The sequence below is a fragment of the Phyllostomus hastatus genome, unplaced genomic scaffold, assembly GCF_019186645.2.
Source record: "Phyllostomus hastatus isolate PE091 unplaced genomic scaffold, TTU_PhHast_1.1 phas_contig_29, whole genome shotgun sequence".
NCBI lineage: Eukaryota > Metazoa > Chordata > Mammalia > Chiroptera > Phyllostomidae > Phyllostomus > Phyllostomus hastatus.
Genome location: NW_025333835.1, coordinates 5,752,811 through 5,780,333, shown reverse-complemented (window position 1 = coordinate 5,780,333; position 27,523 = coordinate 5,752,811). Strand labels below are relative to the sequence as shown.

General features: G+C 43.3%; 1 protein-coding gene and 1 pseudogene across 1 annotated transcript; both read left to right on the top strand.

Moving 5' to 3' along the window:
- LOC123818679 overlaps nucleotides 1-14,318 on the top strand; it is a 33,386-nt pseudogene extending 19,068 nt beyond the window's left edge.
- Nucleotides 14,319-14,472: 154 nt separating this feature from the next.
- Nucleotides 14,473-26,667, top strand: RGCC (regulator of cell cycle). Its single transcript, XM_045839136.1, has 5 exons — nucleotides 14,473-14,720; nucleotides 15,252-15,437; nucleotides 22,705-22,812; nucleotides 24,995-25,057; nucleotides 26,293-26,667. Exons 1-5 carry the CDS (start codon nucleotides 14,672-14,674, stop codon nucleotides 26,298-26,300), a joined length of 414 nt encoding a protein of 137 aa, XP_045695092.1. The 5' UTR covers nucleotides 14,473-14,671; the 3' UTR covers nucleotides 26,301-26,667.
- The last annotated feature ends 856 nt before the right edge of the window (nucleotides 26,668-27,523 follow it).

The window sequence follows — 27,523 nt, the reverse complement described above, 5'->3', positions numbered from 1 at the left end:
ATTGGTATAATTGCTGTGTTGTAATTTGAACATGCACACTAAAAGACTTAGAATTTTATATTTTTTAACTCAGTAATTTTGAATTTATTCTATGAATATATGTATGAATGTATTCTAAGGAAGCAATCATGGATATCCTTAAAGATGTGGCTACTAGACTACTTATCAAAGTATCTTCTACAAAAGTGAAAAAGTGAACACAATTAAATGTTAAAATTGAGGAATTGATTAAATTGCAATTTACCTACTTACCCATTAAAATGAAAAACAACATTTGAAGACATGGAAACTAATCATACGGTTATGGGTTATAAGCAGTATATAGAATTTAAGATATAAAATATAAATACCATAAGATATATACACTATTTAAAATATACAGCAATGAATGCCTAAAGAAAACAGACTGAAAATAAACCAACGAGAGAAAGAGAAAAGGCAGCACAAATGGTCAGAGAGCCACAGGAAGGCACAATTCCAGGTAGAATAGCAGAGGTAGAAAGCTTAGGAGTAAAAACACAAACACAAACACAAACAACTTAGGAAAATATCAGTTTGAAGGAATGAAAGATTCCAACAGTAAAAATAAAGCAGGACAAAATTAGAGCTGTGTTGTCAGCCGATGGGTTCTTGGCTGAGACCTCACTTTGGTTTCAGAGTCCAGGACAATGTAAATCTGAGTCATTAACTAGGTGCCTGTTATACTTAAGTTGCAGCTTGTTTCATTGATGGAAATTTCCTACACTTTTTCATAGATTTTAGGTTATTGAAACTTGATGTCTTCCTCAGAAATGAAATCGGTTTAGGTTGCACATGGCCAGCATTACTGAAGAAATTGTACTGCCATTATATGTTGACCTCATTTGATATTTTAATTGAAAACATATTGCTGCCTTATGAGCATCTCAAACATAATGAAGCATGTTTGAACATTTAGAGATGTTCTTTTTTAGGGTATGAGGGACTGAGTTAATTCTCTTGTTTGGGCCATTTGGTTAGTTCATCATCTCGGAACACAGGATTTTGCTTGGTTATTGTGCATTGCTGGTGCTGATTGAGGACTGGGCCCCTTTCTACCATGTTATTAAATTTTTCCTGCTTTTGGTATAGTTCTTACTTCTCCTGGATTTGTTTCATTAACTTGTGGATTTCCACTCATTGTTTACACAAATTTTAAAAGAACTATGCCTTATAAACCAACATATATTTAAAAGGAGATAAAAACATCCATGTATATTAATAAATGTAATTTTTTATAACTGCCTTTCTATACATTTTTTTAAAGCAAGGATCAATGAACATTTTTAATAAAGTAATTTACTTTTTCTTTAAAGATTTTCTTAAGATTTTATTTATTTATTTTTAGAGAGGGAAGGGAGGGAGAAAAAAAGAGAGAGAAACATCAATGTGTGGTTGCTGGGGGCCGTGGCCTGCAACCCAGGCATGTGCCCTGACTGGGAATCGAACCTGCAATGCTTTGGTTCGCAGCCCGAGCTTAATCCACTGAGCTACACCAGCCAGGACTCCTTTCTATACATTTTATATTGACTTTTTTTTCTGTTGAGCATCATAACAAACTCACAGATGCTCACAGACTCACCCAGCTCAATTAAGATTAGTTATACAATGGTTCTCAAAGTACGGTCACTGGGCCAGCAGCAGCAGTGTCACCTGGAACCTGTCAGAAATATGGATTCTTGGGCCCTCTTCTAGGCCTACTGAATCAGAGGCTCTGGAGGGCCCAGGTGTGTTTGATGCACTCTCAGATGTGAGGACAACTGACTTACACTGCATGTGAAGATGCTATGTACATTGTCCTTACATGGCCAGTGGGAGCCTGCTCTGAGTTACCTAACTGCAGATATTTTTAAAAAGCATCTTTGCTTTCTGGAAACAAGATATTCCAGATTCAAAGTGGTTTTTCCCCTTCCCTAAGACAGTCAATCAGCAGGTCTCCAAGGAGTCCTTTTCCCATTTAATGAAATTAGAGAACAAAGTCCTAGCAAGATCCAATGAACAGCTGTTGGGTTGGGTCACACTTAGTGAGAGGGCTTGAAGTTTCTGTACTCACACTGACCTTTTTCTCCCACTTAGCATAAATTACTATATTCTACTTATAGTGTTGTTACAGAGCAAACCTAAGGGGTGTGTGTGTGTATGATATACTATTACCGAAAAGACCCCCCTTTTTTCTCCGGGGCTCTCCCCATTAGGTTTGCTTTGCCCGCCACCAGAGGAAAGACATCTCTCAATGCCAGAGATTTGTGAAAAGGAAAGGAATTACTTATTTAAAAGCTATACAGACTTAGAGTAGTGACTTAATGTCTTCGTTAAAATATTAAAGTCCTTTAGAATACCCATAGACGCACACAGTCCTTCCTTCTGCCTCTGCCCTAATCTGGGCTACCATATCATATCTCAGGAAAAGAAGTAGAAGTCTGTGATTCAGGCTCTTGGTACCATCAGCTGTGTTGCTGCCACGATCTCCAGTTAATCCAAAGTCATGTGGCACCTTCTCATGGCCCACCAGCAAAAGTCCTTTTACTTCTTTTCTTCCAGGCAAAGTCTCTCCTGCTGCCTAAGCCATGTGGGAAAAGGGAGCACCCCAAAGCCACAGGGTTCCCACTCTGCCAAAGCTGCATGATTCTCCCTGGTATGGCTGCTGCACCTGGGTTTAAATCCCAGCGCCAATCTTCCTCTGCAGCCCCATTTCTGGCTCTTCCTACAATCAGTTACACCTGTCAGCATTCCTATACTCTTCCAGCTTTTCTGGGCTGCCATAGTAAGTCTAGGCAGGTGTGGCCCCATGGCATGGAGCCAATCATCTCCAAGCTCTCACACAGGTGCTGTGTCCAGGGGAGTTGCCTCCCATTTACATCTTGGGTGGAAATCACTTCCATCCCCCTGGCTCAAAGCATGGCCACAGCTATGTAACATATCTATGAAACCAGTTAAATGTTATAGACATGTTAAATGATCATGCCAGAGGCTAGCTGCAAAGCTGTTGCTGTAAGAAACAGCTCTGAATGGCCCTGCTCCATGTGTCCCATTCCCCAGCTCAGACTTGTGTGGGGGGTGGTGAGGACATCCTATATATTTTTCTAATATTTCCTGGACACCCTGAGTTCTGGATCCCATTCCAAGTCCCTATTTGGGAGCCCTCTCCTGACTGCCCCCAGTTCCAGTGTGAGGTTTTATTGAACACTAAAATTTTCTACTTTGTTGACAGCATAGAATTTATTTTCATTGTTTTTTTTTCTTGCAATATTACCCAAACTCTTAATTTAAAAAAGTTTTAGTTAGACTACATTTCCTTCTCAAAAGTTAATCCTGACGGCTGCTTCAACCTGAGTCTCGGGTTCTTGCCTTCCTCCCTGAATATAAACTTCAGCACCCACTCCAGCTTCTCCACTAAACTACCGGACCCTAGGCTCCATGCAGTCGCTCAGCCACCAGGTTGGCTGGTCAGCAATGTGTACAGTGTCTATGGAGGCACTGGAGGCCCGGGTTGCTGGATCTCCGTGTCCCACTCCACTGGTATGCAGGGTGACTGGGGATCCCGGGGACTGGCTGCAGGGATGACTGGGGGCCTGGCAGGCATAGGAGGCACCTAGAGCAAGAAGGAGGCTAGGCAATGCCTGAATGACCTCCTGGCCTCCTTCCTAGAGAGGGTGAGAAGCCTAGAGGCTGGAGAGCTTGGAACACTTGGAGAAGAAGGAGCCCCAGGTTGGAGATTGGGGACATGATTTCAAGACCATGGAGAACCTGAGGGCTCAGATCTTTGCAAGTTCTGTGGACAATGCCCATGTCGTTCTGTTGATTGACAATGTCCATCTTGCTTTTGATAACTTGGGAGTCAAGTATGAGACAGAGCTGGCCACGTGCCCATCTATGGAGAGTGATATCAATGGGCTTGGAAAGGTCACTGATGATATCAGTATCACTTGGCTGCAGCTGGAGACAGAGATCAAGGCTCTCAAGGAGGAACTGCTCTTCATGAAGAACAACAAGGAGAAAGTAAATGATCCACAAAGCCAGATTGCCAACTCTGGGTTGACCATGGAGTTGGATGCCCCCAAATCTCAGGACCTTGGCAAAATCATGGTGGACATTCAGGCTTAGTATGATAAGATAGCTCAGAAGAACCCAGAGGAGCTAGGCAAGTGCTGGTCCCAGCAGACTGAGGAGAGCAACACAGTGGTCACCTCTAAGACCAATGAGATAAGAGCAGCAGAGATGACACTCACAGAGCTAAGACATATGGTGCAGTCCTTGGAGATCGACTTGGATTTTATGAGAAATCTAAAGACCAGTTTGGAGCATAGCCTGAGGGAGTGGAGACTCACTATGCCAGGCAGATGGAACAGCTCAACGGGATCCTGCTGCACTTGGAGTCAGCGCTGGCCCAGATGTGGGTGGAGGGACAGTCAGGCACAGGAGTAGGAGGCTTTGCTGAACATCAAGGTCAAGCTGGAGGCTGAGATCACCATCTACCACCACCTATTGGAAGAAGGGGAGGACTTAAATCTTGGTGATGCCATGGACAACAGCCACTCCATACAATCCATCCAAAAGACCACCACCCGCAGGATCGTGGACGGCAAAGTGGTGTCTCCAGTCAATGACACCAAAGTTATGGTGCGTCAAAGGCAGCAGAAGTGGGGCACTCCTTGGGGGTACAGAAGGCCAATAAAAAGTTCAGAGATCACTGAACATTTTCTTTATAAGGTCACCCTGAATAGTATTTCATGAGGATGAATGTATCTTGTAGGGAGAGGTGGAAATAGTCTGACAATGAATTCCTTCTCCCACTTAGAGTGTGGTGGTGAGTGGGGGCGAGTCATGAGAAGTGTTGCTTCTACCTCCCTGGGAACCCCTGTAGCTGGTCTGTTGTTGTTGTTTTTTTAACTGTTGAAAATGTATCATTGCCTTATTTGTGTATCATTGCAATTAGTATGGTCATCTCAAAGTTCCCTCTACCAGAAGATTCTGGTGAAGGATACTATTTAGAAGGGAAGAAAATTTTGCATTTTTCTCTATACTTCTCCCCATAAAGCCTTGTTTTTGTTTTTGTTCATTTATTAATTCCTAGTAATGTAGGCACCTGTGTTAGGACACAGGGAAGAATAATCTTATTGGAATACAGAAAATGGAGAATCCACTGTCTAGTCCTCAGAAGGTCATGATTACCACATGATTACCACCATGATTTACCACTTCACACCTACAAAAATGTTCTCCAACCCCAACCCAAGTAAGGTACTCATCCTCAATAAACTCTGGGTAGTGGGGAGTGGCAGGGGAAGACAAGTGTCAGATGAGGATCTGGCCCATTCTGAAGAATTTTAGATTTTATTGTATCTTTTTTCTTCTAATAGTGGTAGAAATAATCTCTTGCATTAATAGATTGTTAGTTTTGTTTTCTTCTAATAATGTTGGACTATATATTTGAACTAGGTGGTCTTTATCTGAGCAGATTTAACTAACACACTTACAAGATAATCAAGCACAGAAGTTAATAATCCTCTGTGGTGCAAGGGAGAAATTAGCTTTCACTTTCCAGGTAGATTTACTAAGCCAGTCTCCAGACTTGGGAGTGTTAGTTGTACAACCGTGGAGAGCAACACTGGGGGGAAATGTGCAGACAAAGGACATGAACTTGCCCTCAGGAAGGACAGCTTGCTTCAGATTTGCCTGAAAAATGATTCCAAGTGTGATCTTTGAAGTTCAATTAACCTCTTTGTGGCTCAGCTTCTTGGTTTACTACGGTTGGCAAAAATTTGATCTTCCTTAACCCACTAGTAATGTTGCACTAGATATGAGACAGATTTGAGTTTTCAGGAGACAGTGTAAGAAAAAAGCATATTGCATAAATGTTTTTATTTGCTAATACATTTGTAAATAAATTTGTAAACGCAGCCATTTTACATTTGTAACACACTGATGGTTTATAAAGGATTTTTGCATGTGTCATCTTATTTAAATATCCCCAAAGCTTAAAAGGCCAGGTTGTTTTCCTTAAATAAAGGAAGTTGAGACTCAGAAAGGTTCCAGGTCTTGCCCATGGTACACAGCTTGTTTAACAGCAAGGCAAGTAAGTACCAGAGTCCCTGTCTTCTGACTGCTAGTTCACTGAGTGCTTTTGCCATGAACCAACTGCATCTTCATTGTTACTGTGACTAATTAGGGGAATATATGTGGTATTCATTCATGTACTCATTCACTCATTCAAATGCAAATTAAGTATATACCATGTGCCAGCACTAGAGAAAAAACATCTCTGACATATTTTACAGCTTGCAAAGCTAGTTCAGGATGTAAAGAGAGTGCTAGCTCATTTCTAGCATTTGAAGTTCTTTCTCTGTGACCTTAGGATGCTACATTTGGTCAGAGAGTAGATTGAGGCCCACATTCCTTTTCCTCCCTATTGAATTATGCTTGTGGTTTGAATTACTCTGAAATTCCTCACTTGTAATCAAATGAGGTAAGTGGTCCTTGAAAGGGCTGTAGGTTGTGGGTATGATGGGGTTGGGGGCAACATTGCTGAAGAGAGCAGAGAAAGCAGATCCTTGTCCTGGAAGTGGATTTCTGTGGATGGCTCTCTTCTATTTTTGCTCCCCAGATGGTGGCAGCAAAAAGTTGTAGAACCAGCTGTAGGGAAGCTTCTGTTTGGTAAGTGCCTGAGACGTGCTGTGGGTGGTTTTGGTTTAAAATCACATTAAAGTTGTGTTCTTCCCTTAAAAGCTGAAAGTTAAACACATACCTACCATACGATCAAGTCTTTCTACTCTTAGGTGTTTACCCAAGAGAAACATCGGCCCATAGCTGTATCCTAGCTTTGTGTGTCATTGCTCAAATAAGAGGCAGTCCAAATGTCTGTCAACAGGTGGTATATCTGTACAGTGCAATATTATTTAGCAAAAAGGGAGTGAGCTGTTGATATACACAACAACATAGATAAATCTCAAAATAATTACAGAAAGAGATTATATACTATGTGTTTCATTTGTATAAAATTCTAGAAAATGCACTAATCTTCAGTGACACAAAAGTAGATTTGTGGTGCATGGAGTGGGGTAGGGACAGGATGACACAGGAAGGGACTGTCACAGGGCAGGAAGAAACCTTTGAGGGTGGTGCCTATGTTCGCTATCTTGTAAACAGAAGTCAAAACCCATCAGATTGTTCACTTTAAATCTGCAGTTTTATTGTATGTCAATCATATTGAGATAAAGCTGTAAAGAATCTTACTGAGCTATTTTTCCTTTTCTAAACGTTTCTTGTTTTCTCTGACATGACTCTATTTACTATTTTTGAAAATAAACTTTAGAGAAGTGTTAGGTTCACAGGAAAATTGAGGGGAAAGTACAGAGACTTTCCAGGCACCACCCTCGCACACAGGCACAGCCTCCCCACTGTCAACAGCCCCAGCAGGGCTGGACGTTTGGTACTGCTGAGGAGCCTACACTGACTCATCGTCCTCACCCCAAATCCACAGTTTACACTGCATTTCACTCTTGTACAATCTGTGGGTCTGGACAAATGTGCAATGACATGTATTCACCATCACAGTATCACACAGAACAGTTTCACCGCCCTAAAAATCCTCTGTGCTCCACGTACTCATCCCACCTTCCCTTAACCCCTGGCAACCACTGATCTTTCTATGCCACCTGTTCCAGAGCGTCATAGATTGGCTTCTTTCACTTACTAATACGCATTTAAGTTTCTTCCATGTTTTATCATGACTTGATAACTCATTTCTTTTTAGCATTGAATAATATTCCATCGTGTGGCTGTACCAGTTTATTTGTCCATTCGCCTACTGAAGGGCATCTTGGTTGTTTTCAGATGTTGGCAAGTATGAAAAAAACTGTTTTGTTTTGTTGTTGTTGTTTTCAGTCTCAGCTGAGCCTTCTTCAGAAGGCCCTGAACCTTGGAATGTTCTGCTTGCATTCATTTCCTTGTTTCTTATAAGTCATTGGAAGTGCCTAAAAGGAAGCAGGTACTGTGCCAGGGCCTCAGGAATAAGTATGGGAGGGAGGTAACTTGGGGTCATTGAAAAAGGGTTACCTGGGGAGTTAAGCAGATGTAGAGTGGAGAATTGTGTCCTGTTAGCTGAGTCATGTCAGATCCTTAGCTGTGTGGACCTCAGTATCCTCATTTGTAAAATGGAGATCCTAATATCATCTTTGTGGGTTTGTCAAGAGGACTGAATAAGAAGAATGCAAAGGGTCTGATACGTGACAGGTGCTGGAGTTGCTTCTCTTCCCTCCTACAGACTATGCCAGTTACATCTGTTGGCCAGAGAAATCCTATGCTTTCTGGGGACTGTTTAGCATGATTGAAGCAGTGGTATTTTGGATGTAGGATAGTGATTTTGTGGGTTGGCAAGTGACAAGGGTGCATGCTTGCCCTTGAAAAGAGTAGACCAGATCCAGTGAATAGGAGATCCTGATTATCAGGGAGGCAGCCTGCATGGTTGTGCCTGCTTCAATTTACTTTTTATGGAGGTGTGTTTTGTGTAAACTACATGAATCTCAAGTGCACAGTTCACTGAATTTTGACAAATGTATATACCCATGTAACCATTACCCAAATAAAGGCACAGACATTTCCTGAAAATTCCTTTGTGACCCACTTCCCTGGGGTGTACCCTTCCCTACAGGTAGCTGTTGCTCTGACTTAGGACTCGACAGGTCAGTTTTACCTATTTTTTAGACTTGGATTCATATAAATGGGATTATAACAGTATACCTTATTAGTTTTCTAGTTGTTGCTATAACAGAGTTGCTAGATCACAGGGTTTGGGGGTTTGACTGGGTGTTTATTGGTCATTCATATATCTTCTCTTATGAGGTGTGTGTTCTAGTGTTTTGCTCATCTTTTGTTTTTACTAGGTTATTTGTTATTATTATTATTAGTTTGTAGATGGTCTTTATATTTTCTAAAAACAAATCCTTTGTCAGATATATATGTATTGCAATGTTTTCTTTCAGCCTATGACTTCCTTTTTCCTTTTTTAAAAATAGTATCTTTGATGAAAAAGTTTTAAATTTTGATGCAGTCTGATTTCTCAAGTTATATCAAAGTTGTGAAGATATTCTCCTGTGTTTTCTTCTGTAAACTTTGTAGTTTTAGCTTTTATGTTTATCTATGATTCATCTTAAATTAATTTTTATGTAGGGTATAGTAGGTGTTATAGTAAAAAATGTTTCTGTATAAATAGCTAGTTATTCCCACACAACTGTTGAAAAGACCTTTATTTCCTTATTGAGTTGCATTTACATCTTTCTCATAAATCAGTTAATGACATACATGTATATCTATTTCTGAACTCATTCTGTTATTTTGTCTATTTGCCAATCTTTGGCCAATATCACACCATATTAATAATTATGACTTTATAGAAAGTCTTGAAATCAGGTAGTGTAACTTCTTTAAGATGATATTGGTTACTGTAAGTTAATTTTCAGCTTTATATGCTGATCTAGGTTGAGTTGTGATACTCCTAAATATATTGAAATTCTAAACTCTAGTACCTGCAAATGTGACCTTATTTGGAAATAGGGTCTTTGCAGATGCAATCAAGTTAAGATGAGGTCATACTTATCTTTGGGTGGACCCTAATCTAACATGACTGGTGTCCTTTTGAGAAAATGAGAAAAGACAGAGACAAAGACACATGGGAATGGCCATGTGAAGATGAAGGCAGACTTCATCTACAAAGTGATACATCTATAGCCAAAGAATGACAAATATTAGCACTAAACCACAAGGATTGAGAAGATGGACATGGAATGCATCCTTCCTCAGAGCCTTCAGAAAGAACCAACTCTGCTGATATTTTGATTTTGGACTTCTAGCCTCCAGAACTGTGAGAGGATACATTTATGTTGTTTGAACTACCCAGTTTGTGGTAGCTTGTTGTGGCAGCTCTAGAAACTGATGTGGTCACTGAAATACAACTCAAACTTGCTTAAGCAATTAAAAAAATGACTGTCTTTTAAACTTACAAATCCAGAATTGAAGGGTTCCTGGTGAGATTTCTGTGAGGTATTAGAATTAGGCTCAATTGGAAGGGTCAAAAACCCTCCAAAGAGTGGCTTACACAAAATAAACCAAAATAAACATTTTATTTTATTTTTCGCTCATGTATGTGTTGGTACTCCAGAGTTTTTGGTATAGCAGCTCCATGACAGCAGGCACCCAGGATTCTTCTATCTTTTTGCTGCCATCCTCTCAGTACGTGGCTTCCACCTCATGGTGGGAAATCTAGCTTCATGCCTGCCTTCCATCCATCAGAAACAAACAAGGGCAAAGGCATCTGCCCTCCTCCCCTTAAGGATACATTCCAGAAGTTTGCATATGATGCCTCTGTTCAAAGGTCCAGAATTTAGTCACATGACCACTCCTAACTGCAAGGGAGGCTAGGAGATCTTTATTTCAGGAATCCCTGGGCCTACCTGTTTATTGCTAAATAGGACAGGGAGATCTGATGTAGGAAACAATTGGAAGTTTATTCCACAGAGTATCTTTAGAGGAGGGCAAAGAGTCAAAGGTGATTGGCTATAAGTGACTTGAGGGGGAAAATTCAGGTCTAGAAATAGATATTTGAGAGCTTATAAACATTAGCTACAATCTTGAGAGGGGATGAGATGGCCCAGCAAGAGTGTAGAGAAGAAAAGGTCAGTGAGAGACCTGTAGGGAACCGCAGAGCTTAATTACACATACAGGGCAGGGATTCAACAGGGCCCTGAGAAGAATGATGAAGTGAGGCTGTTACATGGATATTCAGGGCAAGTTTTAAGGAAAGAGTGATTAACAGTGTACAGGAGGAACAGATGCCAACTAAGAAAAAGAACTAGTCTTTAAAAACATAAGAAGTTGTGATTGTCTTGTTTTAAAATCATAAGCTACCTCGTTTTTATTCTCAAAGGAGACCTGTGTGACTGAATGAACTTTTAGAACTTGAAATGTGTATAAATCCCAGTGTAAGGACGTTATGGTTGATTTAGGTTCTGGGCTCATGAAGGACAGTGATCCACCCGTCCTCAGTGAGGGATGGGGTCACACCTGAACAGTGAGGTCACTTATCTTTGTCACTGCAGTCAGATGGCTGTGGACTATTAGGATGCTCTGGAATAAAAACAAAACCCAGCCAGAGGGCTTGAGATGACTGTAGTATTTTTTTGCAATAGAGAAAGACTGGAAAACAACTCAAGTGTCCATCAACTGAAGAGTGGATAAATAAACTATGCTATTGTCATTCAATGGAATGGGACTTCACAGATAAAATGAGTAAACTGCATCTGTATGTATCAACATATGTGAAAACAATGTTGAGTGGAAACAAAGCATGCAACATGAAAGTGGTTATGTAAATAGTATACTTTTTATGTTAACATATAAATATAGTTTAGGTATAAAAACATGGACTAGTAGGGTACTTATAAGTTCATGGTAATGACTGCCTCTGAGGAGAGAGAGAGGGAAACAGGACTGAAAGTAGGGAAAAGGGGTTCAACTTTATCTGCACTGTTCTAATTTCTCTTATTAACAAGTATTTGAAGCATATAAGAAGGCGGTCAGTTTAATTACTGTTTAGGAGAATGTAAGTTAAAGCCACAGGAAGAAGGAGCAAATAAGACTTCAGTAAGTACCAGTACACACTCATTGGAATGGCTACAATGAACAAGTCTAGCAATATCATATGTTGACATAAATATGGAGCAACTGGAATTCTTACACACTTCTGGGAGTGCAGATTCATTCAACTACTCCGGAAAGTAGTATGTTTGAAAGCTAAGTGCATGCCTCTCTTGTGATTCTGGCATTTCCCTCCTAGGTGTAAACCCAAGAGAAGTATTTATGTGTACCAAAGGAAAAATGTACAGGGATGTTCATATCAGCTTTAATTAGTCAATGACTAGAGATAATTAAAGCAATTTGATTATTCCACTTCTAGATGTATGTCCTAGAGACTTCCAATCATGTACACAAGGAGACAGATGAAAGAATACTCATTGCAGCACTATTTCAAGTAACAACAGCACCACCACCAATAACAGCATCAACAACAACAAAATAACAACTTAAATGTCCACCAGCAAGAGGATAGATTAATACTGCAACAACTTGCACAAATTTCATGGACATTATATTAAGCAAAAGAAGCCAGATATGAAAGAATACACAGACTGATTTTGTTTAATGAAGTTAGAATTGGCAAACTAATCCATGGTGACAGAATTCAGACTGAGTTACCAGAGGGGTAACTTATTGGCTAGAAAATGGCATAAGGACCCTTTTGGGGTGGTGATAAAATACTACATCTTAATCTGGATGGTAATTACACAGGTAAACATTTACCAAACTGTATACACAATATTTGCATACTTTGTTGTATGTAAGTTATACTTCAAAATTTATCTGAAACAAAAATAACAAAATGTTAATGTGTTAATTTTCAGTAGTGGCTACACAGAGCACTATTACCCAATCCTCTGTATCTTCCTGTATATTAAAATTATTATTAGGAAAGAGAGAGAGAGAGCAGTAGTCCTCCATAACCAAAGTAACACCCATCCTTGAGGAGGTGACACTTTGAGCTGGGGCCCCTTGCTCAGCCATCTCCCCAGTGCTTGGGTGGGTTCCCTTACAATAGGGACAGATGACAACAACCAACAACCAACCTCTCCTGGTGGAAATGAGGTTGTCTTCATTGTCACTCTCTCAGTACACTGACATAGCTGCTGAAAACTGGAGCTGTTTTGTAGGCTCTTTTGAAGATCAGCTTGGCCACCTCTTCAGCTGACGGGGACCCGGAGCCACCATGCAAGCGCTGGGCTCGGGTATCCACCACCCTGCATTCAGCCCTGGCCAAGGAGGGAGAGGTGCGTTTGGAAGTCTGTTCCATGGTCTCAGCTGCCAGACTGGCTGCTCCTCTGCTAGCCCAGGGTGTCACCATTGGGTGCTGTAGAAACTCAAAGAGCATGAAGATGAGAAAGCGGGAAAAAATAGTTTTAAAAGGGAGGTGGGGAAAAGAAGAAAAAAAAAGGCAAAATGAAAGGTGTGCATGCTTTGCCCTGGCTGGGTGGCTCAGCTGTCGGAGCATTGTCCTGTACATCAAAAGGCTGAAGGTTTGATTCCCAGTCAGGGCACAGACCTAGGGAGCAGATTCAGTCCCTGGTTGGGACACCCAGAAGAGGCAACTGATTGATGTTTCTCTCTCATTGACACTGATGTTTCTTTCTTTCCTTTCCTCTCTAAAATCAATAAACATATCCTCAGGTGAGGATAAAAAAAAGATGCACATGCATTACCTTGCTGCTTTAAGGACCTGGGTCATCTGCTTCCTTATGTGGAGCCTCTTCTTCCGGTCTGCTCAGTTCTTCACCTTACACTGTGGAAGAAGGGAGGGTGTGGGGAAGCAAAGCTGCTCTGAAACCAGGCAGGGGCTGCCTTTCCATCACTACCAACTGCTAGGCTCCTTAACCTCTCTGTGCCTCAGTTTCCTCACCTGTAGAACATATTTCCACCTCTCAGGGTTGCTCTGGGGCTGAAAATGGTCCCTTGATAACCAGGATAAGATGTCTCGCTTCTCCCTGAGGCAAGAGACACTGGCAATGAGTTCCAGTAGAACTTTTAGAGACGAAAGCCATTGAGCACTTAATTTGTGTCTAGTGCGGCTGAGAGACGGAATTTTTCATTTAATTTTATTTTAATTGTTTTATACTTAAATAGCCACCTGTCGCAAGTAGCTACCGTACTGGGCAGCACGGCTGGTCCCCCACTAGGCGGCTGGGCAGAGTAGTCCATTAGTGCGGACTCGGAGAGGTGCCAGGTAGTCTCTGCACCTACACAGTCGTTTCTCCCGCTAACAAGCGTCTGAATAAAGTTGGGGCTGGCGGGGGCGCCTAGGGCTGTAGCCAGGCCCTGGGCTCCGGAATAGGGGGAAATTAAAGTTTGTAAACGCTCGGACTTCACCGACTTCTGTCCCTCTTGCCCCCATCCTCTCCACCCAAAACTCTTTTAAGTCCCTTGGGGAAGTGGAGTGGGAGTGCGCAGGAGACTCTTTCTGGGCCTTCCGCGGCTTTCGGCTCCTTTATTTTTCGCAGCAAACCCGGGAGGCTCAGCATTTCGATTTCAATGATGAGAAAACTGAGGCTGGAGTAGGTTCGGGGAACACGGCGGGAAGCACGGAGCTCCGGTCGAAGGGTAAAGTCTTTGGGTCTCTGGTGATGACGAAGACATCTGCGTGGGTTGGGTTGCCAGGGCGCGCGGGGAAAGTGGTGGGTAAATATTTGGGGCTGTAACCTGGGCTGTGGCCACTTCTAGTCACTGCGGTTCCCCGGGGGGGCGCGTGGCAAGGGAGGTGTCCCGGGACTGGGGCGTCCCCGGCGCAGCGGCAGGGACCCACCCGGCGGCTCCGCCCAGCCCCGCCTCCGCCAGCGACTATAAGAGGCCGGGGCTGCGGTGGCAGCGGCGGGGGAAAGTGCGCGCGTGCGGACCTTGCTTCGGGAGGCGCAGCAGGAGGGCTGCCGGGCGGAGGCGACAAGCAGAGCGGGGGAGCGAGCCTCGGAGCCCGCTGTCTCTGCGCGAGTGTCCCACGGTTCCCGGGCCAGCGCCGCGCAGGACCTCCCGCCACACGCGCCGGCGGAGCGCGCCCATGAAGCCGCCGGCAGCGCAGGGCAGCCCCGCGGCTGCCGCGGCCGCCGGTGAGTGGGGGCCCGGGAGTAAAGCCCTGGGCGCACCGGTGGGGGTGGGCGGGGAAAAGAGGTCGAAGCCGCCTCGTCCCTTTACACCCCACCTCCCCTAGGTCCTCGGCGGCGGGAACCCGGCCCGACGGGTTCCGCTGCTCTCCCCGCGCAGGGCTGGGGGCCCGAGCCCGACGCTCCAAGGTCACGTCAGGACTCAGTTTCCCCACCGCCCCGGGTTCGCACGCGCCCACGCCGAAGCGGGCGCGTTCCGGCGGCGCGTGGGAAAGAGTTCCGCGGTGCGGGCTCCTGGGTGACCTTTGGCCCACAGCTCTGCCCCCTGGAGGCTCAGTTTCCTTATCTCTAAGGTGGGCGGGATAACACACCCCGCTTACAGCCGAGCTTGAGTATTAAAAGATTAGAAGCAAAGGCCCGGATCGCTTGGCTGTCACTGGGCGAGCGCTCTGTGAAAGTTGTGCTCGGGAACCGGGGAGGCCCCTCTGGGGACGGCAGCGCGGTCCGCGCCGTCTGAGCCACGGTTCCTGCCCCCAGCGCCGGCCTTGGACTCCGCGGCCGCCGGGGACCTGACGGACGCGCTGTGCGAGTTCGACGCGGTGCTGGCCGATTTCGCATCTCCCTTCCACGAGCGCCACTTCCGCTACGAGGAGCACCTGGAGCGCATGAAGCGGAGGAGCAGCGCCAGTGTGAGCGACAGCAGCGGCTTCAGCGACTCCGAGAGTAAGTCCGCACCCGGGAAGGCGCCCAGAGCCCGGGGGACTGCCCACACCGGTCCACTAAGGAGCGCTGTGGCGCGGGGCTCAGTTTGGGTGTCTGTAAACTGAGGGGTGGGCAGGGCGCAGCGAAGTAAGCCCTACCGCTCAAAGCTGTCTCTAGGGCGCTGGGAGAGATGAGTCGACAGGGCGGTAGGCCCAGCGGGCCAAAAAACTGGCCATAGTCGTGGGAAACCTCTTGAAGGCAAGCTGGTCTACCTGTCACCCGCAGGGAGTCGGGAAGGTTTAAGCAGCTTGTCCTGCCTCAGCCAGAGAGGACTCCTGGGACTCAAGCTTTTCCACAGTTCCCTCTTCTCCCTTCTTCTCTCCCTCCCCTCTCCTCTCTGCAATAACTTTTCAGAGGATGTGGAGCAAGTGCCACAGGAACGGCGGTGGGAGGAGACACGGGAGGGCACAATACTGAAGCATTTGTGAAACCAGGAAAGGCTTCATAAACTGTCGTTCTTGGAATTTTTGAAATAACTTCTTGCACTTTCTTTTGGCTCTGAGCTCTCAGACTTGCTGCTCCATTACATACAGTTTTGAAAGATTCCCTGGCACTACTGAGTTCAAGTGTTTTAGGAAGTGTCCCTCTTCAGGCAGGTCTATCAGGGGGAGCACTGGCTTTGACTCCCGGCTCAGACTGGACAAGGAGTCAGAGAGCAGATGGGCACAGAGATGCTTCCTGGTGACGTCCAGGTTCTCTCTGTCCTAAACAATCAAGAACTCAGATGTCCTGTCAGGATTATGGATACCTGTTTAGGCGTCAAACAGCAAATTTGGTGATTTTTCAGTATTACATGATTGTTGCTTTCAAATCCTGGATTATGTATTATTTTTCAAAGTGCATTTGAAACAATTCTGGGTTATTTTGAGACTTTACTCCCTAGATGGCTACAAACATGAATGTCACTCCCTTTGTTGCCCTCCACTCTGGAAGTAAAAGCAATGACCTTTCCTTGTAATTCTCTTCTTCTGAAATCTGAAGTTCTTCCTTGTAACAGGGCAAAGATTCAGTCTAGACTTAAACATGAGCTGTCTCCCTGAAAGGGGATAAAAGGGCACTTACCACCCTTCAGGGGATGAGTCAGAAACCTGAGTTCCAGCTGACTTTTGTTTGGCAGCCTTGCCCAAGGGTTAGATCTAATTGCAGCTTAGAGGTGAAAGGGAATGTAATAGTGTGCTGTTAATTTTCCATTTTGTATTTTTGGACTTTGTGGCTAATGACCAGACCGCTTATTTTTAATTTCAAAGGGAAGTCAAAAAACTTTTGAAATTTGTCTCAGTGTCTGTGGCCAAACTGAAATACATCTCCTTCTACTGGGTAATGGAGCAAGTTACTCATGGAGGACAAATTCTCTCCCCCACAGGAAAGAGAACTGGGCGGCCTCTCCAGGGCTGCTCTATTGCAAGAACAGCTCCTTTCTAAACCACAGCTGCATTTGACTGGAATAAAGTCTGAGCGCCCATTCATGGGTGACTGCCGCTCTTTCTGGGTAGAATTTCAGATCTGGGATCTGTTTTCAGGGGCCTCAAAGAGAAGGCACTTGAAACAGCCTGAACGGCTTTGGGGGCATAGTTAGAATAATCTGTAGTTGTTCTTAGGGTATATGTGTATATTTTGCTTTGTGCATTTGTTGTTAACTGTTAAATTAACCCTTAGTTTGGTGTTTAGAATGGGGAGGGTATAAAGAAGGTTCCAATGACATTGGTCTTTTCAACAAATGTGTAGTTGGTCACCCATAAGACTGCTTAGAAAGAGTCTTGGCAGAAGCTGTGTATATCTGAATAATAATTTCTTAGGGAAGCATAATATGTGTATTTTAATTGCCACCAAGAATTGAGCACAGACATTTGTTATACTCATTTGTCTGTTTAATGCTTTTCTGTGGAAGAAAATGCTTGAGAGAGGTAAATCCTACTGCATTTAGTCCATCAAAAGGGAAACACATCAGGATAATGATAAGAAGTCACTTTTGCCAGGTCCTTACTATAATTACTATTATTATTTATTAGCTGTTACTATTAGTGATCTCTTCACTGTGCCTTATATGTATTATCTCATAGGGTCACTACCCACAGTTCTATAAGGCAGACACTGCTATTTATGTTTTTCTGAGAAAAGAGCAGAACCACATGGACTCTCTCCCTAAGGCCTTGCTCTGTCACAGTGGATCGCTGGTTGGAATGGGAACCAAGTCCTCAGGAATAAACTTCAGGTCCCAGTGGACCCAGACCACATGCCCGTTTAGCAATAGTTGTTGTGTTTGCAGGTGTATCTTTCTGGCAGTAGTCATCTGGTTGGGGCAGTGGAGCCCAGGCTGAATGCTGTCAGGGCTCTAGGTGCTGAGTGGGCTTCAGGTTCTCTAGCTGTAAATTGAATGAATGCTATTTCATAGTGCAATTAGAAATACCCATAAGCTCATGATTAGGAAGAAGTATTTGCTCTGTTTAATGCTTTCAAGGAAATATTAAAATGCATGTATCATGTTATGTCACATAGTTCACATACACACTTAAGCAAATATCTTGCATGAAAATGCTTTCACTTGACCCTGACAGTTGTATTGCTTTGGAGATGTTCCCATTGCATTCCTGATTTTTGAAGAACCCTTCCTTTTCTCATTAAAAAAAAATTAGGTTACTTGCCTTCAAATGAGAAAAATACACATTTCTTCTTCCACCCAAAGAAGTAAGTTACTTTAGATAGCAGAGACAAACGGATATTTAGAAGGAAATACTCCTTCCTGTTTCCACTTAGGGAGTTCTAAGATGTGAAGAGGACCAAAATAACAATTGCAAGATAACTTCACATTAGGGGTGGCATTCAAATGAGGGTGATTAAAATAGGCTTGTTCCTTTTCCCTACTTGGGTTCTGACAGGTAATCTCAGGTACTGTAGTGGGAGTAGTTTTAACTTCAGCAGTAAAAAAGGGCAGTGCAGTTTGGAGCTATGCAGTGTGGCTCAAACTCTATCCTCAGAGGTGCTTCAGGAATTGTAAACATCTTTGATTTAAACTTATATAAAAAACTATATTGTTTTCTCAATATTTTCAGAACTCTAAGAAGTGCACATCATGACTTCTCAAATGTGTTTAAGGTCTGAAGTCTACTGGATGTGCTAGGGCTATTCAGATATTGCAGGATGAGCAACTGGCTTCCTTAGCATGAATAAGACCTAGAATGTCTGTATACCCTTGCCTAGACCATTTTAGGTTGGCCCTGGGAGATGGGACATTATGGATCTTGAGTGCCAGCACGATGGGTAGCATATGGCTGATTGGGCATAGGGGCCATTGAGACTAGAACTTGAAGTAGTTCAAACCATGAAAGAATGGGGAGTTAGGAGCTCTCAGCTTGCCCTAGTACTGTGTAAAGAATTCTCGGTAGGTGACAGATCTCACTCCGAAGGCTACCTGGCAAGGTGCAAATGGGGACTGAGCAGTCCCAGGAGGGAAGCTGAGACAACTATGGTGAAACTGAGAAAAAGGCTCTTTCTTACTGTATCCCACTTTTAGTGCGGCTGTCAGAATTAGATTTTTGAGGAGGAGATTTACCACCCCCATTCCCTGGGGCAACAGGGAAACAGGCCCAAGGCTTTCTTTTCCTAAGTTAATTACTATAGTTAGCTTGCCTTAAACGTGTGGGATTGTTCTATATTTACAGGAGCTCTGGACAAGGTTCACTGTCTGTGGTTTTACTTTCCTCTGGACTAGCACATGATGGTGCTAACCCTAAATTACCTTTCTCCCCACCCCTAAACTAAAAAAGCACATCTACCTTTTAAACAAGCCTCTGTTTTTGCAGATGAGCTTCCCAGGCTCTGTTGGTGTTCCTGAAGTTAGATGTTTGTATATTTAATATGCTTACATATCTTATGACATTGTCTTAGGAAACTTCGTCCCTGAATTTGAGGTCCTTGGCTTCAGCACACTAAGTTGAGTTGCCGAGGACTTTTAAATGGGGCTTTGAGTTGCTTGTGAGATGGGCTTTCGAGCTGATTGAAATAGGTGTAAGGCTTTAAAATATCTAGTCTTGCCACCTGCCACAGTTCTCCAAATCATCACTGTCATATGTCCCTTAAGCCCCTGTTAATAGCACCTGATATCTGAGTGGGGCAATAGTACATTAATATGCTATCAGCCAGTAACACATTGCTGTCATTTTATTAGACTAACTGGCTATTTTGCAAGGAAAAGCATTCCAGGGGAGTGAGGAGAGCAGGAAGTCAGGCTTTGCTCACCTTTTAATTTACCACAATGCCTGGTATGAGATCTTGTTCACTGAAGGTGCTTCATCTAAGTTTGTAATATGAGATTTTGTTGGATAAGGATAAAGAGAGGACTAGAGCTTGAGGTACTTCTGTGCAGATGGTTTGTTCTTGGGAGGTCTGTTCTAGGGCCCCCTTGAAGGTAAACTTCTCTTAGGAACTTTGCTACTATATGAAGAAGAAAGGAAGCCTAGGCCCAGAATCTTGATTCTTATTCTCTGTGGTGACCTTTCTTCTCCTGGGTATTCCATCTTCCATTTTGCCAGGAACTTTAGAATAAAATTGTGAAAACCATAGGTATCATACATGTAGCATCTAAGTTATGATTTCCCTTTTGCAAAAGAAGAAACTAAGGCTCAGAGGTGCAGTGACTTGCACAGGGTCACCCAGCTTTCACATGGCCTCTTATCCCACATCTGTATGGTGGCAGCTTCTGCTGGGCCCATAGTATCTTTGAGGCTTTTGAGGTTGCCCTTTTCATCTTTTTCATGAATGACATTTGTAGAATATTATCACAAGGTAGAACTAAACTGTGGGCACTTTTTGCTTAAGGGTTTTGGGGTTCATTTCCTTTTGATGGTTGAACATTTTGGAGCCTAGAGTCAAGTTTGGCCCAGACTCTGCACAGGAGCTCTTGGAAAGAGAGAGATATCGAGGTGTTTCAGTGAGCTAGAATATGAGCTAATGTGTGTGTGTGTGTGTGTGTGTGTGTGTGTGTGTTTTTCCCCTGCCAAAGGATGAGTATATGTGGATGTAAAATTGCTGGAGAGTTGGAGCACAATAGAGATGAAAGTCAAAAGTCAGGGCAAGGGGCCTATGGTGCAAGGTAGAGTAGAATAGGTGTGGTGGAGAAACTGACTCTCCAGGGCCAGCTGTCTCTGGGAGATAGAGAACAGAGGTGTGGCCACTAGATCTGGGCCAGTGAGTCTCTGGGTTTGGCACTCTGGGCCAAGGATGGGGGTGAAGCTCTCAGATGTTCTTCAGAGCCAGAGAATGTGCCAAAGGCCTCGTGTTCTTTCCTTCTGACTCGGGAGTCTGGGCACAAGGCCTGCCCCCCTCAGGGCCCTCTGTGGGTTTCCTGCCCCTAAATCTTGCCTCATCTTTTCCTCACAAATTTGTGGTGATTCTCCTGGCCATTGCATGGTGACAAAGAGTAACACTCCAGTGTAGGGCTGCCATGGACACTACTGTGTATGTAGGGGGAAGTCTTCCCCTTGAGAAAATCCAGACTGCTCTAGAGGCAGACTTAGCTGACAAGGCAAACAGGAGGAACTTTGCAAGCTGAGTTCTACTGAGTACAAGGGTCCTAAGAAATATTAATAGGGGTACCACAAAAAAGTGTCCCATGACCAAGTAAACTTGGGAAATAGGGCTTTCTTTATTGTAAGACATCTCAAGATGTTAAAGTGGAAATGCACAAGAGGAATCCCAAGGGTGCTCAGTGTTTCCCAAACTTAGTTGATCACACAAAAGGACCAGTAATCAAAGGAATATATTTTTTGGGAAATTGTGAGAGGTTCAGTGTTTTGGATCTCAGTAGGTGCTCATCAGCAAAGCCCTGAAAAATGATGTGGTGAGCTGGACCTTTAATGGCAAAAAGAGTGTGGGGGTTAGGTGTGTTTGGAAAAGTGGACAAGATGGGTGTGTAGGCTTGAAAGACAAGGTAGCAGGGTGCTGGGCCACCTGGCAGAAGAGGGAGGGAGGAAAAAGAGCCAGGTGAGGTGCCTGAGAGCTTATATAAGCCTTTTAGGGATGAAGATAATTCTGTTGGGACCATAAACCCCTGCTTCTGAAAGCCATTTTTATTCTGGGCATATCTATTGTAACGTAGTCCCGTTCACTTTTAGTTAAGGGGACCAAAGAAGGATATTTTTGCCCCTTCCTGACTTGGAGGTAATTGGATTAACTGAGTGATCGTCTTGGAGGAGTGGAGGCTGGAAAGGCCCTTAAGATTCAGTTTCCTTCTCTCACCTGAAGGGCTTTTCTGGAGCTCATTTCTGCTGCAGCCATGGCTGGCTTTGTGTTTTGTTTTAACCAGGAAGACTGCTCCCTTGTGACCTCAGTGGCCACATCCTGCTTCCGCTGTCTGCTCTGCCTTTGAGCCCGCTGCGCTGGTGCAGCTCAGCCAGCAGCTCCTGTCCTCGTCACAGCCACGTGGCTGGGCTGCCTGTGGGTTGGTTTCCTCTCCCTTGGCAGGTGTCAGAGAAATAGAATCTCAGAATTTCAGAGCTGGAAAGGCATTATGGATTATTTAGTCTATCTTTCCATTTTGTGATGAGTAAGCTGAGGTCCAGAGATACTGTCTTGCTTCAGGGCGCTCAGGTGCTTAGTAGCTGAGTGGTTTCCTTGACACCCAGTGCAGCTCTGCTTCTGGGACTTCGCCTTGCTGTCCCTCTTTGGGGGTATGACGATGAAATAGCTTGAAGTGTCTGTAACAGATAAGCTACAGGAGGAGAAGTCTTTATCTTTGATCCTCGACCTTATCCAGAGTGTAGGCACGTAACAAAATTGTCTCTTGAAGAGTCAGGGAACATTATTAAGTCATGGGATCCAACCTTATGTTTATACTTTAGGGGGTTCAGAGGGCAGAAAGGAAAATTTTTTTTTTAGTAAGATAGTTCTTTATGTTTAAGATCCCAAACCAACTTGGTGTCGTTCAGACGGCTGGGCAGTGGGCTGCTGCATGTTGCAGAGGAGTCTGGTCTGATGGTGATGGCTCTCTCACACCCTGCCTTTTTCAGGGAAGAAGGGCCTTTGGTATGTAGGGTTGGAGACACACATGCACCGGCATACTCTCCTGTCTCAAATCATTTGGGGACGTAAATACAAAATCTGGAAATCAACCTGTTTTCTTTACTAGAAATTCATATCTTTTGCTTCTTTTGGACATAAGCTCTTGGTTATTAATAGACTGTAGACTGAAAACCATTCCTAATGAGCTGAGTTATGTTTTCTTTCCTAAAAGGTGCAGATTCACTTTATAGGAACAGCTTCAGTTTCAGTGATGAAAAACTGAACTCTCCAACAGACTCCACCCCGGCCCTGCTCTCTGCCACTGTCAGTCCTCGGAAAGGTGAGTTCATTAATTGGAGTTGAGGTTTTTTAATTCTTTATTTTCTTCCCTTCTCAGTCTCTCCTCTCCTTCCCTGTGATCCTTAATTAATCTTTCCCAAATACAAAGAAGTAGATGACTAATATCTCATGTAATTTGATATTTTATTTATTTATTTATTTTTTAAGGAGTGGGCAGGGACAGAGAAAGAGAGGGAGAGAAACATCAATGTGCAAGAGAAAGGTTGTTTCTTCCATGGACCCAACTGGGGACTTGGCTGGCAACCCAGACATGTGCCCTGACCGGGAATCGAACTGGTGACCTTTTGATTTGCAGGCTGGCATTAATCCATGAGCCACACCAGCCAGGGAGGAATTTGTTGTTTTGTTTTTTTTTCAGGAGTGAAATGAAATGTGAAATGAAATCAGACAGTGTGGGGGTGGGGGGGCGGGGCAGAGTGCAACAAACAAAATTCACAGGGAGGAAGAAAGCTTGTAGACTCTGGACTCTGCTATCTCTCCTGTGGTGTCCTCACAACTGTGCCAGAGGACAATGCCCTCTCTAACTGGTTGGTTCTAGAACTTAAAACTTAGCAGTTAGGCTTTGCAGAAAGTAGGATTCTTTTTATTGCATAAACTATTTAACCAATGATTTCAGGTTACCAATTTAGCAATTAGATGGGGTCATCATTATGAGACAAGTGATGATCTAACATGATTCAAAATAGTAGTCCAGCTTGTCTCTGCTGTGATATTAATAGACCTAGAAGTTTCTAAAGATGTGTGAACAGTTTCTTACTTTTTGTAACTAGTAAAGTTTCTCCTGTTAGAGAGCTGAATGTTCTGTTATAGTGAACAGAGCCCTTTTGAAAACAAAAGGAGTTTTGTTTTGTTTTTATATTTTATTTATTTATTTATTTTTAGAGAAGGAGGAGGAAGGGAGAGAGAGAGAGAGAAACATCAATGTGTGGTTGCCTCTCGCATGCCCCCCACTGGGGACCTGGCCTGCAACCCAGGCGTGTGCCCTGACTGGGAATCAAACTAGCAACCTTTCAGTTCACAGGTCAGCACTCAATCCACTGAGCCACACCAGCCAGGTCAGGAGTTTTTTCCTTAAGAAACATTATACTTGCTGGAAATAGTTGCAGAATGCAATAAAAATGGAACACAGTTTAAAAAATATGAAGATTCCATCACTTTTCTTACTTTGGCATTAAGGCAGAATTTCCCTCTCTTTCAAAGGAGACATTTTAAAATTCTCTCAGCACAGCAATATTAGCAGCCGTCAGGGACTCTGACATTGTCTAGCCATTCGTCTGTAACAGATCTGTTGAATTTCTGCAGAGAGACAGAATAGTCTAGAAAGTGGTTTAAAACATGCCCAGATGTGCTACTTGATCTCAAGAGGTAGGAATTAAAGAGGGGAACAAAGCCCTACTGGCAAATTAACTTTAAAAGCTAAGAACAACAAGCCATTTGTAGCCAGCAGGGGTTAATTAATGCAGTGTCCAATAATGCATTTCAGAGAAGGCACAAGTGATGAACTCTACAGAAAAAAGTAAGATACGCAGAAAAAAGTTTATGTCTCAGGATGCAGAGGGAACAAAATCAGGGTAAAGACTCCTTACCTTCTGCTGGCACCTGGGTGGGATGAGAGAAGCCTCCTGTCGCTTTCCCTGTGCCACTCTGACCAGAACCAGTGGCTCTTCATGCATTTCCTACTGGAGGGATGCCGAGGGCCTGCCTAGGTGACAGCACAAAGGAGGAAGTGTCAGAGAGAGAACTGCAGCAGGATTCAAGGATCTGGGGTTCTGTTCTACACAGGCCCGTGCTTTCCAAATATTTCTGACTGATAACTCAGATCCTATACAATCAGAAAATCAAAACCTTTTACCTTCCTTCCTTGCTCCTCATACCCCCGCTACCTCCTCCCCAAACTTAGAGGGCCTTGGAGAGAGGTGGTTCTTCCAAGTTGCTGGGTAGGGGAAGGGGATGAAAGAAACATTTAGGCCATACTTCAGAATAAGTTTCTGAGTTGACTGTAAGTGAACACTAAAGAGACACTTGGGGTTGGCACAGGACATTCTTCACCTACATCTCTGAAGATACAGAGATGCAAACCAGGGTCGCATAATGGTGGAAAATGTGCGAGTCAGCAGCTGTCTCTGATATGGGGAAACTAAACTGTACCTGTTGTTTTTCAGCTAAACTGGGAGACACAAAAGAGCTAGAAGACTTTATTGCTGATCTTGACAGAACCTTAGCAAGTGAGTGCATGCATGTATTAAAAAATCAAACAGAAAACTAACCGACACCTCTGATAAAGTGCAGTAATGCTTACCAACTTGCCTGGGGGCAGGAAATTACACCATAAGGCCTGTTTAGGTTCCCAAACAGGACCCTAGTGGCTCAGAAAGAAATTGGGAGGACCAGCTTGCCTTAAAGTAGACTGGTGCCTTTTCAAACAGCAAGAACAGACCACCAGCCAACAGTGGCATTTTGTTTGAGAAATGGAGAGTAAAGTAGTATAGTCATTAGAGCTATATTGGAGCTTTACTGCTGTGATGGCGGGCCAGGCTTTTCACAAAAGAAATGAGCTGATTGCTGTGCAAGCATTATGCTGAGGATTCCATCCCATGGCCTGGGGAAATTTTCCCAGGATAGGTCCAGGGGCTTGGCAACATCTGACTTCCAGAGGGTTGAGTCCCGAGAGAGAGAGTTGGCTTGGGGAGGGCTTCTAACCAAAGACCCATGCCAGTTATTGGAAGACCTGTATTAAGTGTGTGACACCTGATTTCCCACATGGCCATTACACAATGATACCCCACTTGGTGTGACCAAAAATGTTGGAAACTGAAGATATCTGATCACAACTGCAAGGGCGAGGGAGTCTAGAAGAAGGGACGGGAGACTCAATTTAGACATTCTGTTTCAAATGGACAGGATTGCAGGGGCCAGAGGGATGAGCTAGAACTTCTGATATAAACATTTCAGCAGCTCTGGGTCACAGAGCAGGCTTGGAGAATTTTTTCCTAGCCCCTCACTTTTTCAATGAAAGAGTTGATTTTTCCATAATAAATATTTTATGTTTTGCTCTGCTAAATAGCTGGGTAAAATATGAAAAATTGTATCCAAAGCTGGTTATTTAAAAATAACTAACACTATTTCAGACAGACCTAAATATTAGGTGGCAAGTCTGTTTGTTCTCCACCTGCAAATTTGTCCATTTTCTTACATACTGTGCCAGCCTACATCAGAAGACCAAGGCCTGTTTTAACAGAGATTTTTGTAATTGCAATTCAGTTTGTATTAGATCCTCGTAACAAGCCTGTCTACTTCATGGAAATTGCAGCTGGCTGACCAGTCATACCAGTTAATCAGACACACGTTAAGTAGGAAGACTGCCATTAAGTTTGTTCCTTTGATGCATGTCTGAGGTGGTGGTTAAGCATAGGAATTGTAAACTTTTGTGAGTAGATAACCTTGTCTATCCTATTTACAGGTATGTGAGAAAGGGAGAAGTTCTGGGTCCTTTCATCATAAAGAAGCTTAAGGAAGCTCAGAGGGCCTGGTAAAATCCGCCTACAGAATTTGTTGCTAGAGGGAACAGAGATGAGCAGAGATCATTCTCAGGCTGGTCCTAAAACTAGCCTTTGGGCTCATCTCTGGGCAATTTCGACAGTGAAACTGACTTTGTTTACCTGCTTGCAGCATATTAGAACACATCACCCATACTAATATTGTATTTTCTCTTAAAACAGCTTTCCTGTAATTTAAAGTGCTTTTATGAAAATATTTGTAATTAATTATATATAGTTGGAAACAGTGATATGCTTTTCTCATTATAATATATTTTTGTATGCAAATAAAATTTGAACTGGAGTCTGTATTTTGTAAGCTTTCATTTTTTTATTTCTTTCAATATATTACAACTCAAATAATAGTCTAGTGGGAATGACATGCTTCTTGACTTCTAACAAGGACCTTGGATGCTTGCTGCCAATTGTACTAGACAATAGGATGGTAAACATAAGTGTTAATTTGAAGCTTATTTCTGCTGTAGAGGAAGATGTTGACATATGATTAATGGAAATTTTTAATTTCAGGATTGTGGTTTTGATAGAAGTTGGGTTTTTCTTCCCTGTTCTCCTCCAATTTAAGGGAAATAGCATTTCCATTCATAATCCAGGACTTAAATATAAGGGAATATTTGGGCATCTGGGACACTTAAAAATGATGGTGCTCTTAAAAATCTCTGTGCTAAGGAAGACTAGATGGGGGCAGCCTCGATGTTCGGCTGGCTTCAGTGAAACCAGAGGGTCCGGATGCCAGGTCTTCCATGGCGTGGGCTTGCATGTAGCAGCCAGTGCTCACTCTCCTCGCCTCCCCATCTGCTGCTTTTGGAGGATGGAGAGAGGTGTAAAAACAGGAAAGTTCATGATTTTCTGTTTAAAAACCTAAAATAACTAGGTATCACTTTGATAATCAAATCAAGTAGTTTAAGAACTTTAATTCTTATGTTCCTGTAAGTCACAAATCCACAACTTAGCTACTTATAGTTTTCTTTATATTTTCAAAAGTGAACTATGATATTTCATCTTTTTTTAAGAAATTAGGAAACTAAAACTTCTAAAAAACATTTCTTTATTTCTTTATTGAGATACAATTCACATACCCTGAGATTCATCCTTTTAAAGTTTACAAATCAGTGTTTTTTAGCATACTTACATAAT

Excerpts from the sequence above, each read along its gene's own strand:
- RGCC (XM_045839136.1), top strand. The coding sequence starts at position 14,672 with ATGAAGCCGCCGGCAGCGCAGGGCAGCCCCGCGGCTGCCGCGGCCGCC. Across the intron at positions 14,721-15,251 it reads CGCGGCTGCCGCGGCCGCCG|CGCCGGCCTTGGACTCCGCG; the intron begins GTGAGTGGGGGC and ends TCCTGCCCCCAG. Across the intron at positions 15,438-22,704 it reads CGGCTTCAGCGACTCCGAGA|GTGCAGATTCACTTTATAGG; the intron begins GTAAGTCCGCAC and ends CTTTCCTAAAAG.